We start from the raw sequence: 20,084 nt of genomic DNA on the forward strand, positions 1-20,084 counted from the left end.
TAGGGACTTAAACAGCATTGGCTCCCTCCTCCATCCTTTATACACTATAAATGCTTTCTCAATTTGACACACACACAGCTTGTTTCAGGGGTTTTAATTTCTGTTTCAAAATGTCTGTGAGAAACATGTAATATTCATACATTATATTCTGAGAAGTGCACTATGAATGAAGTTATATTAATTCAAAATTATAATTGTCTCTTCAGATTTTATGATGCAAACTGTTTCTGGACCACATACTCCTTTAAGGTATTTTGCACAGCTCTTATCCAGGCATAATGTACCTTTTTTTTTTTCTTAATCACCTTTTGGATTTGATGGAACTCAAACCATAAAACAAGGATGCACAAGTCATTTGTATACTTCTTTAGAGATATTTTTGTGACATTATCTAATAGCAGTATGGAAACCTATCCATGCAGAACAGCTTCTGTATTTCTGTCATGACATAAAGTAGGTGTGTGCATTAGAGGAGGGGAGGACTGATAATAATGTCTAATAGCATAGGCCATCATTAGCTGTGTGAATATTTTTAAAATATTTCCTATGACTCCAAGATGAATAATACTATTTAAGTAATAACATAGCTATCTCATTATTGTCGTGTTAATTAGATCTGAAGACCTAATTCCTAACTAATTTAATGGCAGTGAAATCTTGGTATAGTGTGTGTGTGTGTGTGACAATTAAATTCCTGGAATGGCCGTGTGCTGAGTCAGCAACAACCATGTGTCTGTGCATGTTTGGACTTTTTTGTGCTATTGTTATGATTTGTATCAAAACAATCAAGCGAATAGTTGACAAGCTGTGATAGAGCTTATATGTGCAAACATTTATAACAACATGTTAACATTATGTTTTGTGCAAATTTAGGCAAAAGTTCAAGTGAAATTGTAGACATCTTAAGAGTGGGTAATTATGACATGAAAAGTCTAGCGTATTTGAGTGGCATAACAGGTTTCAAGAGGAACAGGAAGATGTGAGAGATTAAAGAAAAAAAAAAAAAACTGGGGGTGACTGCAAACTCATGTGAAAATGTAACAGGAATGTGGCAGTTTAATTCAGTTAGATAGATGACTAAGTTTATAAGTTTATAGTTAGTGGCAGATTAAATTTAGACAGAGAAACAGTGATAAAAATTTTGTTGGATAATTTTGGAATGAGAAAAATTTATGTAAAGTTGGTTCTGTAAATTTTGAGTGAAGATCAACAGCTGCTTGAAGTTTGTTGTGATCTTTCTTTACAGTTGGCTGTTTTTTTTTTTTTTTTTTTATGAAATTATTACTGGTGAGAAAACTTGTTTTTTAAGTACAAACCTGAAACAAAACACCAAAACATGCAATAGAAAACATCTTCATCAAGACTGAAAAAAAAGAACCAAATGTCATGATTTGCAGACAAGGACAGTGCTTGTTTATTTTTTCAATCAGAAGTGCATAGCCCACTTTAAATTCATTACACAAGGATAAACAGTGAACAACATTGTTATTTAGATGTACTGTGGTTACATGTCACTTCATAAGAGGAGACCAGAGCTTTGGCTAAATAATTGAATAGCAATACCCATTCGTAAGAATGGATATTGAAATGTGTAGAAAGGCTTATGTGTTCGTTGTACATGTTGATTAATTTTAACGGTATACATGAGAACACAGACTGATAAGAACATAACTATTTATTAACTTATTGCTGATATTTTGCTGGTATTCTATCCAGCATCTTCAGAATACAAAAACTGTTTGTTACAGTACACAAAACAACAACAATCCAGTATAACCATGGACTAGTTTGAACAATTGTAATGTAGAACACGAAGACTAAGGTCCTAATTAGGTGCCATCTATGTTGGGGGGGGGGGGAAGAGAGAGAGAGAGAGAAAAGCCATTAATTAGGTCTTAAGATGACTGTCTCCCAAATCTTTGGCAAATTTATACAGCCATACTTGTTGAGGCTTGGAGTATGTTTCAAGGCTTCTGTTGATTCCAAGAAGAATCTCTCAGACTTATAACAACTTCTGTGAAGTTTTTATCCAATTGATCTTGTGGCAAGGGTATCCAAGGCATGATCTGCTAGACTTGCCATAACAATAGTGCAGGATGTATTTTTTATGTTCACTGAGGTGGATGTCCACAGTTCTTCCTCTCTGTCAATAGTCAATAGTAGGCTCGATCACATGATAAGGGCACTTCATAGATTCCTGGATGTGATAAAGAAGAGATTCTGTCCTTGGGTGAATAGATGAAAGTTGCCAATTTGACATACGGTTTGAATATGGTGTGTAGCTGATGTTTCTTAAGCGCTCTAAATATTTTTTCAGATGTGCCTTGAATGTATGGAATTGTGGCAGTTTTGCTGTGGTCTTTTGTGTAGCCAGTGTGTGTGTGTGTGGGGGGGGGGAGATATCTAGGGAGCATTTAGTACTTTGTCTATCTTATGGGGATTATAGCCATTAGCCAAGAAATTGTGATGTGAGTGAGTTCAGCAGTGAGAGCATTGTCATTCGTGCAAATTGCTCTAGCTCTGTGGTTAGTGTTTTTAGGATACCATACTGTTGAGATGAGTGATAGTGTGATTGTTTGTGCAAATATCTCCCTGCATTTGTAGTTTTTCTATAAACTGAAAATGATAAGGAACCAGCTATTTGGCCACATGGTCCAGACACATTGGATACATTCTTAGCACATTTAAATAACCAACACTCAAAAATTCACTTTACAGTGGAACTGGCAGCTAATGACTTCTTGGAGACACTAATCACGTCTTCCAGATGGTTCCTTATCATTTTTTTTTAGTTTATAGAAAACTCACACACACACACAGGGAGATATTTGCACAAACAATCAATCACACCATCACCCATCTCAGCAGTATGGTATCCTAAAAGCACTAACCCACAGAGCTAGAGTGATTTGTACCAGTGACAATGCTCTCACTGCTGAACTCACTCACTCGCGTCACACCTTCTTAGCCAATGACTGTAATCCCCATAAGATAGACAAAATACCAAATGCTCCCCAGTAATCCCACTGGCTATCATAGAAGACCACAGCAAAACTGTCACCATCCCATACATTTAAAGCACATCTGAAAAATATCTAGAGCACTTAAGAAACATCAGCTATGCACTGTATTCAAACCATATTTCAAAGTGGCAATTCTCATCCATTCACCCAAGGACAGAATCTCTTCTTTATCATATCCACGAGTCTATGAAGTGTCCTTGTCATGTGATCGAGCCTACTATGGACAGACAGGAAGAACTGTTGACATCCACCTCAGTGAACATAAAAAATACATCCGGCACTATTGCTATGGCAAGTCGGGTCTAGCAGTCCACGTCTTGGATCTGCTCACGGGATTAATTGGAAAAAAAGCAAAAGCGCTGCACAGAAATTGTTATAAGTCAGAGAGATTGTTCTTGGAATCAACAGAAGCCTTGAAACATGCTCAAAACCTCAACAAGTATGGCTATATAAATTTGCTAAAGATTTGGGAGACAGTCATCTTAAGACCTAATTAATACTTGCTTTCTCTCTCTCTCTCTCTCTCTCTCTCTCTTTTTTTTTTTTTTTCAACATAGATGGCGCCCAATTAGGACTTTGGTCTTCGTGTTGTACATTACAATTGTTCAAACTAGTCCCATTATTGTACTGGATTATTGTTGTTTCTCATACTGTAACAAATACCTTTTGTGCTCTGAAGATGGTAGATAGAATACCAGCGAAATAAAGTTAATAAATAGTTATTTTCTTATCAGTCTGAACTGTCTTGAAGTTTCTGGCTAAAAAATCAATAACAAAATTAAACCATCCTCTGTATTCATTAGACTTAGGCACTTGTGACTTGTAGCGTGTAAAACTGAAGAATGTTGAAAGGACACAGATTTTCTTACATCCAACATCATGTTGTTGACAGTAATTGCATGCATTCTAGTAGATGAGTTTCAGGAATGTTTTCTGAAAAATAGTAGCATCATCTAACTGAGTGCATTGCTGCACAAGGGAATTACTTCGAAGATGATCTAGGCAGGTAAGCAATATAATTTTTATATATGCATTCTGGAAATTTAATTGTCAAATCTTGCATAGAAATTATTAAAGTGACAGAAGGATGAGCTTAGGTTAGCATTCCACTGGTTTATTATTTCCAGTTTCCCAAAGTGGTATGCATACCCCCAGTGATATGCAAAAGGTCTTTTTTTTTTTTTGGAGGGGGGGGGGGTACTTGGTACTTTTCTTCAATTAATTTTTCAATTACTGAAAAATGTAAAGAAAGTTTTAAAATGCCTTAGTATGTATTACTTGACTTCCATTAGGGCTGTGTTTGTTTGACATCAAGATTGCGATCCAGCAATGCAGTTTACATTAAGTTAAATGTCTCCACTAAATCTACTGTATGTATGTTGGATTTGAATAACTAAACATGTATTTAATAAGTTTAAGAGAATATTTCACATGTTTGTAATTTATTATATGGCAAATTTTATAAAATTAATACCTTTATAATTATTCGTGAATGAAATAAACTTTCAAATTGTGTTTGCCTATTAAGGGGGGGGGGGTATGCTGATGGTACTAAAACTTGAAAAGGGATATGTAGGTAGTGAAAGTGTGATAAACATTGATATAGACTATGATATAATAAATATACATATATCTCATGTGCATTACATAGCTTTCAAATGCATGCCTCATCCATAACATGACTTAACTCATTGTAGCATTTAATATATAATTAAATTATCTGTAATAAAATTAATAATCATAATCTTAAACAAATCGGCCTAAACTTATTCAAATGAGTAAGATAACAGATTTCTGCTTACAAAAACTCTAGAGCTGATAGAAACCAAACTTGTAGTGCACATACTTGTTAAGCCAGGATCTGACTGCTTTCAAGATTGGCTGGTACAAAGCTGTAACTGGAACACTTTTTTTCCTGTGCTCCAATTACAGCAATCTATTTATTGTGTATTCGTATGCAGTATATTTACTGGATAAAGAAAGCAATAGTACGCAAGAGTCTTTTGCTTCAATAAACAGTCATTCTTTGAGTCTTTTTTGGAATCTGTTATCCAAGTAAAGTTCTTTCCTTAGTTAGGAACATTGATTAGTTGATCAGTTAACTTAGGCTGTAAACATTAAAATCACGTCTGTACTCTAAGAGAATATTTAAAAAATAATAATAATAATAAAATAAATATCATTATCTCATACGGTGTTCTTTTCCTAGGGTGGATTAGTATTTGTATGCGGTACGCAGGATGGGCTAATGCAAGTGAGTGGTAGAAGGCATAATACAGATGATATAATTGCTACTGTACTCGCAGTGGAACCTATGAAGTTTATATATAGAGGACGGTAGGTTATTTTATAGTAAATTGTATCTTTAATTAAAATTACTATCTTGTGTGAGTTTCCCTTATATGTATAATTTATTATTACTACATGGGCATCTCATCAAGGGGGTTTCTTAAAGTGTCACAGCTGGATAACTGGGAGGAGACCTCCACAACATAGCCTTTTAAAAAATGTGGAGAAATCACCAGGGATTCTGACTTCATATACTCATGATGCACTCCAATACTAAGTATCTGTATGAGCAAATGAGAATGGGCTGCAATTGGGGCTTTAACCAACAAAACTGTATTTTTACTGGCTTAAAATTATGCTACAACATGATAAAATTTTGGGGCACCTGAGGCATCACCTAATTAATCAAGGTGTTCCTGGTTTTTCATCAGGAAACTAGGACAAATGATAATGTCAGCTACTAGAACAAACTCCAACTCATCATCAGAAGAATTCAAGATAAAACATAAAACATCATAGCATAAGTATAATGGGAAAAAAATGGAACTGATTGAAGATTTAGAGAGGTAGCACATATACACCCTCTGTCCAAAAAGAAACCGAACTTTTCGAAAATAGAAGAAACTAGTGGTGCCACCTGTTGTATCTTTTTTTGTTGTCGAAAGCGGGCAACCTTCATTAGTGTTTTGTCAACTGTTTATGACCTTTGTTTCATTAGAAGCCGAGTTACAAGAGTGAGAGTGTGTTTTGATGAAAGATCAGAAAATGAGTTTCAAACAGAGAGCTGAGACTGACTTTTGTGTTAAACTTGGTAAAACTTGGGGCTTCGTAAATTGAATTCACGATTTGTTCCCCACAAGTTGACCGACGACCAAAAAATGTATCGAATTGAACACTAGAAGGACCTCATTAAAACTGCTCGTAAGGACTCAAACTTCCTTGAAATGATCATTACTGGTGACGAAACGTGGTGTTTTGAGTATGAGCCCGAAAAAAAGCACCAGAGTGCTGAGTGGAGACCACCAGAAGAGTGGCATCTGAAAAAAAGTCACTTGGAGAAGTCAAAAGTAAAGACAATGCTGATTTGTTTCTATGATTCCAAGGGCATTATCCACAAAGAATTCATTTCACCTGGCCAAACGGTCAATGATGAGTTTTATCTCTAAGTTTTGAAGCGATTGGTAATGAGAATTCATCGCGTTCTGCATGAATATTGTAATGTAGGCAGCTGGTCACATTTGACGATAATGCATCATCTCACTGTTTGAACATTGTGAGACAGTTTTTGAGCAAAAACCAAGTTTGTGTATTGAATCACTCGCCGTCTTCACCTGATTTAGCACCCTGTGACTTCTTTCTCTTACCCCAACTTCATTTGCCAATGACTTCATGATTGCTTACACTTGGATAAAGGATTAAACCAAGAATATAATTTCTTGCAATCTTTAATTTATAAATTAAATAATCAAGTCGAAAAACTTAACAGCTATCTTTAATCCAGAGTATTTTAGTAATAAGTTATGACATCTTTTGGCTGCTTGTATATGGAAATATGACTTCTTCATTACTTCAACCTTTGTATCACTTCTGAATCCTCCTGCAGAATATAATTTCTTGGCATCTTTAATTTACGCTTTCCTTTTATTATGAAATTCATTTTCAACGTGTTCAAAATTAAATGGTAATCACTTCTTATTTAAAATCTCCTGTATGGTTTTGTTTCATGAACCAGTATGAAGATATTATCAACAAAAACATAGTCTATTAGACTTTTCTTATTTCTTGTATCTTCTCTCTCTCCATATGAATTTGTGCATATCTTTAAGTTGGTATATGAAACAAAATCATACAGGAGCTTTCCATGAAATGTTCTCTAGTATTCTATATGTTTCCATCATATTCTCTTTCTTCTTTCTATGAACCCCATTCATGTGAGGAACCTATTTGTATCGGCTGGGTCTCCTCCCAGTACAATCACTGGGATTTTATTAGCGCTTTTCATTCTTCCTCTTTTTTCCCCCTCCCACATTCTCTGGTGTACTGCTCCCGAGTTTCTACTCTTTTTTTTTTTACTGTCCTATCTTCCAGATTACAATCATTGCGATCCAACTCCTTGCCATCATGTTCATCTCATAGAGGATCTTTCCTTCACACTCTCAGTTCAACCTCTATCTCATAGATATAATCCAATGTTCCAGCTGTCTGTCCTTAATACTGCTCAAATGTCTGGGGTAGTACACCTAAAAACTGTACACTGGCCAAAGGAGAGCAGTTCATCTCATAGATGATCTTCCCTCACACACTCACTTTAACCTTAATCTCACAGATGAAATCCAGCGCTTCAGATATACTTCACCACAAGAAATTTAATTTTCACCAGCACAAAACTGTCTAAGACAAAATCTGGAAAATGAATGGCAGATGTATCACTACTTTCTTCTCATTCTTGGAACACAGCAGATATGCAATTACTAATTCCAAAGCATTTTCAAGTATACTCAGTGAGAGTTTTGCCAGAACATCTTTGATTCCTCTAAATTCTTGACTTTGAAAAGGAAAACAGAATAATATTCAGTTTTGTTTGCCCCCCCCCCCACCCCCCCCCCCCCCCACCCCCCCCCCCCCCCACCCCCCCCCCCCCCCACCCCCCCCCCCCCCCACCCCCCCCCCCCCCCACCCCCCCCCCCCCCCACCCCCCCCCCCCCCCACCCCCCCCCCCCCCCACCCCCCCCCCCCCCCACCCCCCCCCCCCCCCACCCCCCCCCCCCCCCACCCCCCCCCCCCCCCACCCCCCCCCCCCCCCACCCCCCCCCCCCCCCACCCCCCCCCCCCCCCACCCCCCCCCCCCCCCACCCCCCCCCCCCCCCACCCCCCCCCCCCCCCACCCCCCCCCCCCCCCACCCCCCCCCCCCCCCACCCCCCCCCCCCCCCACCCCCCCCCCCCCCCACCCCCCCCCCCCCCCACCCCCCCCCCCCCCCACCCCCCCCCCCCCCCACCCCCCCCCCCCCCCACCCCCCCCCCCCCCCACCCCCCCCCCCCCCCACCCCCCCCCCCCCCCACCCCCCCCCCCCCCCACCCCCCCCATTCTCTCTTTGTACACCTCTCTGTCCTCTTCCACTTTTGACTCATCCCACTTCTGCTTTGCCTTCCTCTTAGCTGTCACTGCCACTTGTACATCATTATTCCACCACCAACCCGCCTTCTGCTCTCTAATCTTTCCAGATGTCTCAGCAAGCACCTCGATTGCACAGCTCAGGATTACTTTTGAATTATGTTTCCACCAATCTTGTACACTTTCCAGTCCATCCGAAATCCTCTCTAACACTCTCTCCCTAAAACGATTCCTCACACTCTCCTCTTTTAAGCGAAACCACTTAATTGTCTTCATCCCATGGCAACCAGAAGTTCTTATCTTCGATCTTATTTTAAAGTCTGCGCACAGCAGTCGGTGTTGTTGTGCTACTTGATCTGTTGGAATTACTTTACAATTTGTCACAACCTTAAGATATTTTCTTCTAGTCAAAATGTAGTCAATTTGTGAGCTATTGTTACCACTTCTAAATATTATCAAATGTTCTTCCCTCTTGAAGGAAAACAAGTTCACAATTGCTAGATCAAACGCTACTGCAAACTCCACAACCCTCTCTCCTTCCTGGTTCATCATTCCCACTCCGTGGCCACCATGCACCCTTTCACAGTCTCTATTCTGTCTTCCTATGTGCCTGTTCAAGTCTCCTCCGACAATCACCATCTCATTTTCTTCCAATTCCCTCATTTCTTCATCTAACACGTTCCAGAACTCATCTTTTTCCTCTGCTGTACAACCAACTTGCGCGGCATATACACATAATACGACCACCCGCTCTTCTCCAAGACCCAATTTCATTCGCATGATCCTGTCGTTCCTTCTACCCACGTCCAGTACTTCACCCTTCATCCTGCCACACACCACAATTCTCATTTACATCAATTCACTATATTCTCTACGTGCATTTTTTTTTTTTATCCCACAAACTAGGAAAAATAGCTAGAATAACACATTGAATTAACTGCCATAATATGCTCATAAACTTAATTGCTTTGACTATAATAATAATATATAAAAAATAAAAAAAAATAATGATAACAGGCACTGAGAAGTCTGGTATACTGCTAGACCACTTTGTGCCTCTATTTGTGATTTCTTTGTGTCAGTGTAGAGCTTAAAATGTGGTCGTGCCCCCCATTTGGGGTCGCAAAAAATATGGCAACAGTAAAAGGTTTCTGAACACGCAACAACTGAAAATTAATTCAGATTCAAGGCTATTGTTCGTAATTCTTTATGTAAATTGTAAAATAATATGTATACCAAAGAATTGTTTTAAAATTATCAGTAAATGTCACGTAAAAATTTCTTTTTACGCGACCCCAGGTATATAGGGTCGCGAAAAAATTTCTCAGGTGAAAAGGGATTGCAAGTAGAAAAGGTTTATGAAGCACTGAGTTAGAGCAACCTTATGCAATATCTAGTATACTTCCAGACATTGCATAATGCTCTGTCTGGATGTTTACCTTTCTTAAAGCCCAAGCCACAATAGGATCAAGATGATTTCCTTGATGTTTTCAAGTATTGTGAAGATAATTTAGAGTATTTTATCATTATCATATTTTCTGATTTGTACCCTCAAGGGATGTACAGGATATTGTGATGGTACTTTATGATTAAGTGTTCATTATTACTAATGTCCTATCAATAATTTTCCTTCAAACTATTCTATCAATCAGCACTTCAGATATTGTCATATATGATATTTCTCTCTTTCAAAGCACTTATAACTGCATCAGTCCACCTAGAACTCAGTCTTTCTCTGGGTCTTTTTTCTTGCTGTCTTCGAAATAAAACAAAACAAAACAAACAAGCTGATGAGACCTGAATAAAGGTTGAAACTGGTCTGGCTAGTGGCTCTTCCCATAATGCTACATCTGAAAGGGGTGCTTTGCATTATGGGATATTCAGGTGGTTGATGTGAAGTCATTTGCCTGGATATAAGCAAACAAAGTCTGCTTATAAATCTTAAAGATACCAAGCTATTTTAAACCTGGTTTTACTCCATTTCCCAAGTAAGCAAACAGACAAACAAGTCAAGTTTGCGCCCACAAGTGTTGCAAGTCTAGCTGATCCTACAGGTAGTGCACAACCAAGGCAACTCATGGTAAAAGTAGAATAAGCTCTGATCACTAATCTTAATATTTACCCTTAATGCAAAGCACATCTCCTAGAGGAGATGTATGATGTTTTGTATTAAAGGCAAGGGGGGAGGGGCTCTGGATAGTGCCCCTATCCAGACCGGTTTCGACCTTTATTGAGGTAGAATGGGAGTTCATGTCTCTCATCATTGGCCTTTGCAGAATAAAGCGTGCTGAGGGTCAGCAGACAGTAAGAGAGGAGTATTATGTAAGATAGAGTAGGATAGTAGGAGGTAAAAGAGGCCTCAGTCAACCTGTTTAGCCGTATTAGGCTAATTGGTCTGTAACACATAATCTCCATTTATCTGTTCAGAAAAAAAAAGGTTAAACATAGACTTTTGTCTAGGGTTCGCATATGATTTTATCCAAATTAATAATTTACTTAGAGGATCTTTTTGTGTTACTAAATATAATATCCTTATTTGTATTCCAGGTAATTAAATTTTACTGCTGTTATTGAGAAACTGAGGACTTATGGTCCGGAGAGAAAAAATATAAAAAAAAGTTTTTTTTTTTTACTTAGAATGGGGTAGAGACTGGCCCGGGAGATTGCCTGCGAAGGCTTACAGCCTGGCACCGCCTTGCTGTAAACCTTCGCAGCCCGGGTTCTCAGGTCAACCCCCCCTTATTTGGAGTAAAAGAAACCGTGCCAACGAAAGCTTTGTGGCTAGGGAAGACAAAGTGGTTATTCTTTTTCCTGGGGGGGGAAGGGTTGGTGGGGTTTTTTGGGTTCTAAAGAGATATAGGGCTTGATGCGTCCCTGTATAAGAAAGCATATTGTCGGTGGTTTGCAGTATTGATTTACAAATTTAAAATCTCCTAGTAAGTGCCTTTCTTGTGCAAGAAATTTGGGTAGGTAGAAAAAGAAACCTTTTCCTTATTCTTGCATACATTAAATTTGCGTCTCGTACCTGGGATTTTTTTCGTACCTTCCAAATGTGATATTTTAACATGTTGATTAGGAAGATAGCGAACTTTGGGTTTTTTGGACTGGTGGGGGGAATTGTAGCCGTACGACCTCTTCTACTGTCAGCATGGGGATTCCCAGTGCTGTGCTGAGTCTCCGCCAGATGCTTTGGGCTGGTGGGCAAAAATAAAAGAAATGGTCCACCGTTTCCACGTCCCGGCAGACATCGCAGAAGGGGTCGCACGGGCTAGGTACATACTGGGATTTCACCTGTTTCACCGGGAGCCGCCCGTAGGCTATTCTCCAGGCTAGATCTCGATGAAAAGGCTGTCCCCAGCTGTTTTTGATATTTCTGAAGAGAATTTCATTATTTGTCCTGAGATTGGGTGTATCACGCCTGGAAAGTTGGAAGAAATCCCAGTATACTGCTTTGGGTTTGTGTGTGAGGATTGCTATTCCTCTGTCTCTGAGTATTGTAATCGATTTAACTAATGTACGGTACCACTGGGGCACCTCCCTTGAGCGGGGTCCAGCATAGTCCGTGATCCCAAAGAGGGGGAGGAAAAGTCCTATAAAGTATCTAATTAGCAGGCCATAAATGTGGTTGGAGTTTAAGGCCTTCCGTATGGTTTTGAACGTGTTTGCTTGTAGCAAGCTTTTGTGATCGGGCAGAGCGTAATCCCCTTCTTCCTGTTTGAGTTGTAGGTATTCTTTCTTTACTTCGTGTTTCTCCCATTCCAGAAGAAATCAATGAGTTCTTTTGATAATTTATTTTCTTGTGACAGTGTGATGCCTGTGATGTTGACAGTGTGCATCAGCATTGGGGTGACGATTGTTCTTATTACTGTCACTCTGCCATAAAAGGAGAAAAAGGTTGGTTTGAACAGCCTTATCCTGTCCCTGCTTGTCTCCTGCAACTTTTGGATTGGTAGTGCTAGGGTGTCTGAAAAAGGCACGCCTAGTATTGTTAGGGGCTGTGTCTGTAGCGTTAAACCGTAGGGAAGTCCAGTGCTATGGAAATTTCCAAAACTTTTGATTTTAGTTTTTTGTGCGTTAACGCGAAGACCACTGACTATGCTGAACTTTTGCAGCATGTGCAGATAGATATAGATGGACTCAGAATCTCTGAGTGTGGCCACACATCGTCCGCATATGCTACTATTTTGCATTGTTTGGAGACGTGGGGCAGTGGAATACCATTAATTGCAGGGGTGTTATCAATTCTTTTGATTAGGTGTTCTAATACTAGGGAGAAGAGGAGGGGGCTTAGCGGGCAGCCTTGCCTAACCCCTCTCTTTATGCGGATTGGTTCTGTCAGAAACCCATTAATAGATAGTTGGGCCGTGGCTTCTGCGTACATGTTTTTAATTGTATGCCGAAGTCTCGGGCCCACGCCTGTTTTTTGAAGGATGTTCTGCAAGTACCTGTGGTTGACGCTGTCAAACGCTTTCTCCAGGTCGGTGGAGAGAAGTGCCAGGGGGTATTTTTTTTCCTTAGCCAGTCTGATCAAGTCTCTTAACAGGAAGAGATTGAGTTCCATAGATCTACCGGGGATCCTGTAGACCTGTGAGCTTGTTATTATATTTTCATTACTGCCCTTAAGGCGTGTGCAGATAATTTTTGCAAAGATCTTATAGTCTAAATTGGTTAAGGAGATTGGATGCCAGTTATTCGACAAAGTCCGATCTCGGTCTTTCTTGGGGATAAATATGGTATAGCTCTTAACGAAATCCTTGGGGATGTTTCCCGAAGTGAGGAATTCGTTAAAGATGTTTATTAATGCTGCCACTGCAAATTCCCAGATAGATCTATAGAATTCTATCCCCATTCCGTCTGGCCCTGGGGTCTTCTTTGTTTTCATCATTTTGCACGTAGCCTTTATTTCGGCTGCAGTTATCGGCCTGTCATGCAGGGCGCTAAGATGATTGGGAAAACGTGTTGCGTCCCACTCACTGAAGTCATCTGTGCCCTGCTGGTCAGAGAAGATGCCGATATACTGCTGATGAAAGTGACGGAGTATTTCATGGGTTGAGTGTAGAATCTGGCCCTTCTCTTCAATCCGGTAAATCGTTTTCTCGTCATTAGCCGCCACCCATTGTTGGTTGTGGAATGCGGCGGAAGGTGTTTCCAAATTTCTGAGATAGTCTCATTTGAAAATCGAGGTCCTCGACTCTACTCTGCCGTTCTTGATGCAGCTCTATTTCTTCTTGCCTGATAAAATGTCTGCAGGGAACTCCGCTCCGTTCGTTTGTCCGGCTGGTACCGGACAAACGAACGGAGATCTGTAGAGAATCCTGAGATCTGTAGAGAATAGGAACCTGTAGCGATCCCTCAGCCGTTTGCGTTGTTGGTAGGCCCTTTCACGCCTGCATTTTTTGAACAGTTCCCTAGCCTGCCACTTGAAGCTCAGCCAGTTTTCCCAGTCCCAGTTGGTGTTTGTCTATCTGTCACAGAGGTTCTGTAGCTGGTCGCTAAAAAGACTGGGAAAGGTGGGAGGAAGCCTCCAAGGACCTCTGGCTGTTTCCATAACCTCTGGGAGCGTGATTTTGAGTATGACCATTTTGTGGTCGGTTGTCATATTGTGCACTGAGGTGTGACGTATCCTCTGAACATATTGTTCCAAGTTTTGGGACACGTACACCCTGTCTAGTCTTGTCGCTATCTGGCCGCAGCACCACGTAGTTTCTACTTTGGAGGGGTTATTCTGCCTCCAGATATTGACAAGATCAAAATTTATACAGCATCGTTTTAAAGCGTCAATGCCGCCAGTTCCGGTGTTTGCATTCCCGTCGATTTTGTCTAGACGTGTGTCTTCCACACAGTTCCAGTCTCCTGCAACTATTAGGTGTTCTGCTCCCAGGAGATAGTTTTCAAGGGCAGAGAAGAGACCAATTCTGTGGTATGGATTGTTCGGGGCGTAAACTGCAGCAAGTCGGATGGTACGGCCACCGTACTTCCAATCCACCGTTACTAGGCATCCTGTGGCGTCTTTTTGGACGTTGAAGAACCCCCCCCGCGATTGGGGGGCGAATTAGTATCCCCACCTCTCGCGAGTGAGCATCCCCGAAGCACCAGTAGCTGGTGACCAGATAGCTTCTTGAGAAGTTCTCCACGTCCCAGTGCTTATAGAAATGGGTTTCTTTGTATCAGGAGGATATCGATTTTGTGTGTTAACATTAGCCTCCAGACAGCGCTTTGCGCAAAGGGGTTGCGTAGTCCATTAGTGTTTAAGGTTGCGATTTTAACTTCCATGTTGGTGTTAGTATGAGGGAGGGGGCGTTATCTGTTGGTTGTTCTATGCAGGCCAGTTCTGGTTCCTCGTCAATGCTGGTTGCACATTCAGCACCCGAGTCAATGACGAGCCTGTTTGGGGAGTCCCTCTCCCCTTCGTCTTCAGAGTCCATTTCGTGGACTTCTGGTTCTGCTGGTTGATTTCTTATTGGGGGTAGGCTCTCTAGCATTGTTACGTCATTGTCGAGGGATTTTGTGCCTATTGTTTGACGTTGACCTGTAGTGTGGGTATACTCTGTCTCGTCCTCCGATGATATCAGGCTGCTTTGTTTCACTTTTTTCTTTTCTTTTGATTCCGTTTCTCTTGTGCGCTTAGTTGGGGCGCTGGGTGTGACTTCTTCCTCTTTCCTGCTCATTTCATGGTTTGCCACCTTGATGCTGGCGATGTTGTCCTGCATGTGGCGGCTTGCCTTGGGTATCTTTTTGGTTTTTGTGGAGGTTGTGTTTTCCGTTGATGCTCCCTTTTCAGCCTGTTGGCAGAGCTCCGGAAAATCGCTCCTTGATACTGTCTCAGGCTTCCCGATGGGTGTAGCCCTAATCGGTGTTATGGTCCCTCCAATTGCTTCTGAGAGTGTCCTGTTTGGACATGTGTCCACTTTGTGGGTCAGATCCCCACACTTCAGACACGGTTCTGTACAGCTTTCTATTTTATGTTTTGATGCTTTGCAATTTCTGCATTGTATTCGAGGGCAATCTGCTCCAAGTTACATCTAAAGCACCTTCTTTTCACACCCAGGTAGTTGATCATTACCCTCGTTCCCCCCAAAAAAAACGAAGTTGGGGACTTCTTTTTTCATTTCAATCTGGATTTCGACATCTCCTGTTTTCCATCCTTTATAGTCTGCGTGCTCAATTGCTTTAATCTTGTGAATTTCCCCCCATTGACTAAAGAATTTCTTGACTTTAGGTTCATTCTCTAGGTATTCTAGTGGAAACCTGGTTATTTTTAGCATTTTGCGTAGGCTCCCTACTAGAAACGGTCTGATTGTTTGTCCACAACAAATGAAACCCTCTAATAATTTCTTTTTTTATTTGTTCGTTTTTGACCACTATTTGAAATTTATTGTTCCCGTAAGGTATAAAACCGTATATATTTTCAGCCCCTACTGTCTCGATTAGAGCTCTCGCTAACGCTTGCTGATCTACAGTCTTCGTGAGCTCGATACCGAGTGTCCTAGTTCTAGGCAAAAAATGCGACATGGTTACAGAAATTCCTGACTGCTGGCTGTAGAAATGGGATGTAAGGGAGGGCAAAATTGAGGAACATTGGGCGTTCCTCGCCGCAAACAAAGCGATACCAGAATAGACAGATAAAACGGGCAATAAAAAGAAAAAGGTCTTACCAAAGCTGGGGTACTACTGTGGAATCTGAGCATGGAGCTCTCTTTTCGGGCCGTTGAAACTGGATCTTCTTGAGAGGTAGACGTCCGCCTTTGGCTGGAGCTTTCTCGGGGGTTCCTTGGGAACTGTCGCTGGAATCCGCTGCGTTCTGCCGATGTCGATATTGAGGTCTCATCAGTGGGAGCCAGGCTAGAAATACCAAGATTTTAGTAATACAGAGCTTATAAGTATTTTACCAGAACAAGTTACCATAAGGTGTTTTAACCTTATTAAATAAAAATCTCAGGAGGAGATATAAATGTAGAAAGTATTTTACCTTGGGTATAATAAATGTTAAAGATACCAAGCTATTTTAAACCTGGTTTTACTCCATTTCCCAAGTAAGCAAGCAGACAAACAAGTCAAGTTTGCACCTCCGCAAGTGTTGCAAGTCTAGCTGATCCTACAGGTAGTGCAAAACCAAGGCAACTCATGGTAAAAGTAGAATAAGCTCTGATCACTAATCTTAATATTATTAAGAGTTAAGCATTAAGGGTAAATATTAAGATTAGTGATCAGAGCTTATTCTACTTTTACCACGAGTTGCCTTGGTCTTGCACTACCTGTAGGATCAGCTAGACTTGCAACACTTGTGGGTGCAAACTTGACTTGTTTGTCTGTTTGCTTATTTGGGAAATGGAGTAAAACCAGGTTTAAAATAGCTTGGTATCTTTAACATTTATTATACCCAAGGTAAAATACTTTCTACAAAAGTCTGCTTATACTTAGATAAAGGATTAAACCAAGAATATAATTTCTTGTCATCTTTAATTTATAACTAATCCTTTGTCTTTTGTCGTTAGGTTTGATATCCCATATGTATTGCAAATTATTGTATTAGATGCTCAAAATGAGCTTTGATTCAAAGAAAGCCATTTTTGCACATAGCTTACCTACATTTTTTGTTGTATTGCTATGTATTATGGGAAGGGCCACTACCTAGACCAGTTTCAACCTCTATTGTGGTCTCATCAGTGGGAGCCCAGTCATGAAGATACTGCATGCCCAAACTTTGTTTGCTTACACTTAGATTAAGGATTATTTTAAAATAATCATAATGTATAATTATGAAGCTTTTTACAATTAATTCTCTATGTTAGTATATTATTAGTTTTGGTTTCAAAACACTTATATCGACACATGCAATGTAACCATTATGATATTATTATTGTCAAAATGAAATGTAAAGCATCTGAGATTTTGATGTATTCACTAGATTCTAATGGTTGTTTTACTTTCAATCTTTTTTATTATAATTTAAAATTGTTAAGTGTTGGGATATCTTTTTTTTTTATTTTATTTTATTATTTTTTTTTTGTAAAGACAGTCTCTTTGTTGCCAACAAGACACCATGTCAGCCATTATACATATCTTCTCACTTGCCATTTACATGGAGTGTGTATGCTCACCGTGGAATTTGATTGGTGATTGACAGCGGACAGAGAGCATTCAGCACTGGGGTAATTAGGAAAACAAGTAGAGAGAGAGAGAATGAAAATTTGAGAACATCAACCATATAATTTTTTTCTTGGGAAGTTTTAAAGAAAAATGTGACAGTCAGGAGAATATTAATAGAAGATTCCGAAAAGGAATCGTAGCACTGTGAATCTTTAAACTCAAAGAGTTGAGACTGTCAACAAGTGTTTAGTAAATAAAAGAAAATATTTGGAGTTGACATTGTAATTCATTCTTCAAGGAAACGCTGAATAAAAAGTTTCGTCATCCATCTTACGGATGCTGGATCTATTTATTTAAACTGGAAGTATATTTTAAACAAACAAGTTATAGAATGAGTCAGAAAATGAATGATTTAATTTTTTTTAGATAAGAAAATCTGTAGTGCAGACTTATTTTTGGGAGGTCTTGGATCCAGTTAATTATGTAGTAATTTATGTAATTTTATTTAAAATGTATATATTGTTTTAGTTTCATTATTTTTTATTTGGTTTTGAGTCAATCATTTTCCAGATTTTAAAAGAAATAGAGTTGAAAGTCATTGTACCAATCGGAATGAATGAACTCTTGTGTTATTACTTAACACTCAGTGAAAAACAATATCTTTAACATAGATATATATATATATAGCTCAGCTGAGCAGACATAATGATTAATAAAATTAACAATAGCACAGCTGAGAGTGTTATTTAAATAACTGGAACAACTGATGACAGTAAATGGAAAATAATAAACAAATAGCACAGTCAACAGGATTGGTTGTGACTTAACTTTAATTTAGACTCCAGAAAGCTTAATTTCTACTCAAGTAAAATGGCTTCATGAGATTGTAATTCTAGTAGTGAAATTTCTTCATTTAATGATGAGGAATTTTTTGAGTTCCTTAATCCAATGTAATACTTCATTCTCAGGTGATAGTCATGAAAGCATAGAAACATTTTTTAGATATGCAGAAAAAAAATGGTCAGATTTTCACTTGTTAATTATACTTTGTAATAAATTATTGGGCAAAGCCAAAATGCTCTTAAACATTGAGAGACACTGACAATTATGCAACCTTTAAAAGTTTGCTAATATCAGAATTTTCAAATATGGGACAATTAGGGCCTAACATTTGTATAATTTATCTGTGCATTTAAGGTAATAGACAGTTGCTTTCAGAGTATTACCACAGACTTTTGAGCATTGCTCATAAATTTAATATGTCAACTGAAGACAGATTTTTTTTTAGAATTGTTGTTTCATCAGTTTAGGCATGGCCTTAAAGATAATTTGAAAGAAATGGCATGCAAGAAAAAGGTTAAAAATCTTGAACAATGTTTTCAACTTGTTAGAGAAAAGGGGGGAGAGACTTACAGAGATATTTCATTTCACAAACATTAACAGGTAAACTCTTTTCAGTATAATGAAACTCATTCTCCTAACACAGTGAATGCAGATAAAGTGAGAGAAGTGAAGTTTCAAAAATTAAAATATAAGGAAATTTCTAAGAATTTAACTGAAGATATTCCAGAATCTGAATCTAAGGCAAAATCACATGATTTGGAAAAAAGATAGGAACTAAAAAAATTTCTTAGTGAAGAAATAGAAAGACAGCAGCGACCAATTGTGAAAGGATAGGAACTTCTGTTTAAGATGATTGATTTAACAATGTCCAAGAATCCTATAGATAATCAATCTTTCTCTTGAAAATTCTAATGGTCTTGACAGGAATAAAACATCTCAAAAGCAATATGTTTTAGTTGCAATAAACCTGGTCATTTTGTTTAAGACTGCTGTGTTAGAGATAAACTTTATTTTCAACATTAGAAATCTGAGAATATATGAAAAATTGGAAATAATTATGATTCCAATATCATGTTGGCAAAGACAGAAATGTCAAATTGTTCATTAGATGTGGGTAAAGGTAAAGGCAGCTCAAACCCTGAAAGAGAGAGTTTGATGTAGCATTAGCTCCTTTTGCAAATGGAGATAATCCTTTGACAGTTCTACAAGGATTTATTGAAAATGTGCCTTGTGAAATCTTACTTGAGATAGGTGCACATATTTCACTCATTTCTTATAGCTTGTTTAACAAAATTGAAACTTTAATTGCAAATGACATTTCAGTTTTATGTTCTGCAGTTAAGCTAAAGAGCATATTTGAATCAGAAATTCCAGCTGATAAGCAAAGAAATGCTTTCATTTCAATTCATTGTTTTACTTGGAAGGTTTGTCATCCATTAATAATTCTTCCAGAATCCTCTAATCCAAATTTACAAGTAATGTTTGGAATTGATTTTCTGAAATGTCATTTCTTTCTTGATGTACAGTCTCCTTGTGTGGACTAGAATACAGTCTCCTTGTGATGTCCTGCTCAAACAGTACTGTTTGAGCAGGACATCAGGTAATAAAGGAAAATTAGAGCAGTCTCCTGAAGTTTTTAAACACACTGATGATAATGATCAAGTCTTTAATAGTGAGAACTAAAGAAAGATGAGAGGGAAAACGCTCCTACTTCAGAATTCAATGA

The 20,084-nt window shown here is 39.0% G+C and overlaps 1 protein-coding gene across 1 annotated transcript in view; it reads left to right on the forward strand.

Annotated features, from left to right (window-relative positions):
- Positions 1 to 20,084, forward strand: part of LOC150108732 (disco-interacting protein 2-like) — a 936,780-nt gene that overhangs the window by 621,698 nt on the left and 294,998 nt on the right. Inside the window, exon 26 of the mRNA XM_090416186.1 lies at positions 5,233 to 5,360. Within this exon, the coding sequence (XP_090272312.1) occupies positions 5,233 to 5,360 (128 nt within the window). The remainder of the gene's footprint in view (positions 1 to 5,232; positions 5,361 to 20,084) is intronic.

Source organism: Typopeltis vanoorti, chromosome 3, assembly GCF_054136105.1.
Source record: "Typopeltis vanoorti isolate ZY-2024b chromosome 3, IOZ_Tvanoo_1.0, whole genome shotgun sequence".
NCBI lineage: Eukaryota > Metazoa > Arthropoda > Arachnida > Uropygi > Thelyphonidae > Typopeltis > Typopeltis vanoorti.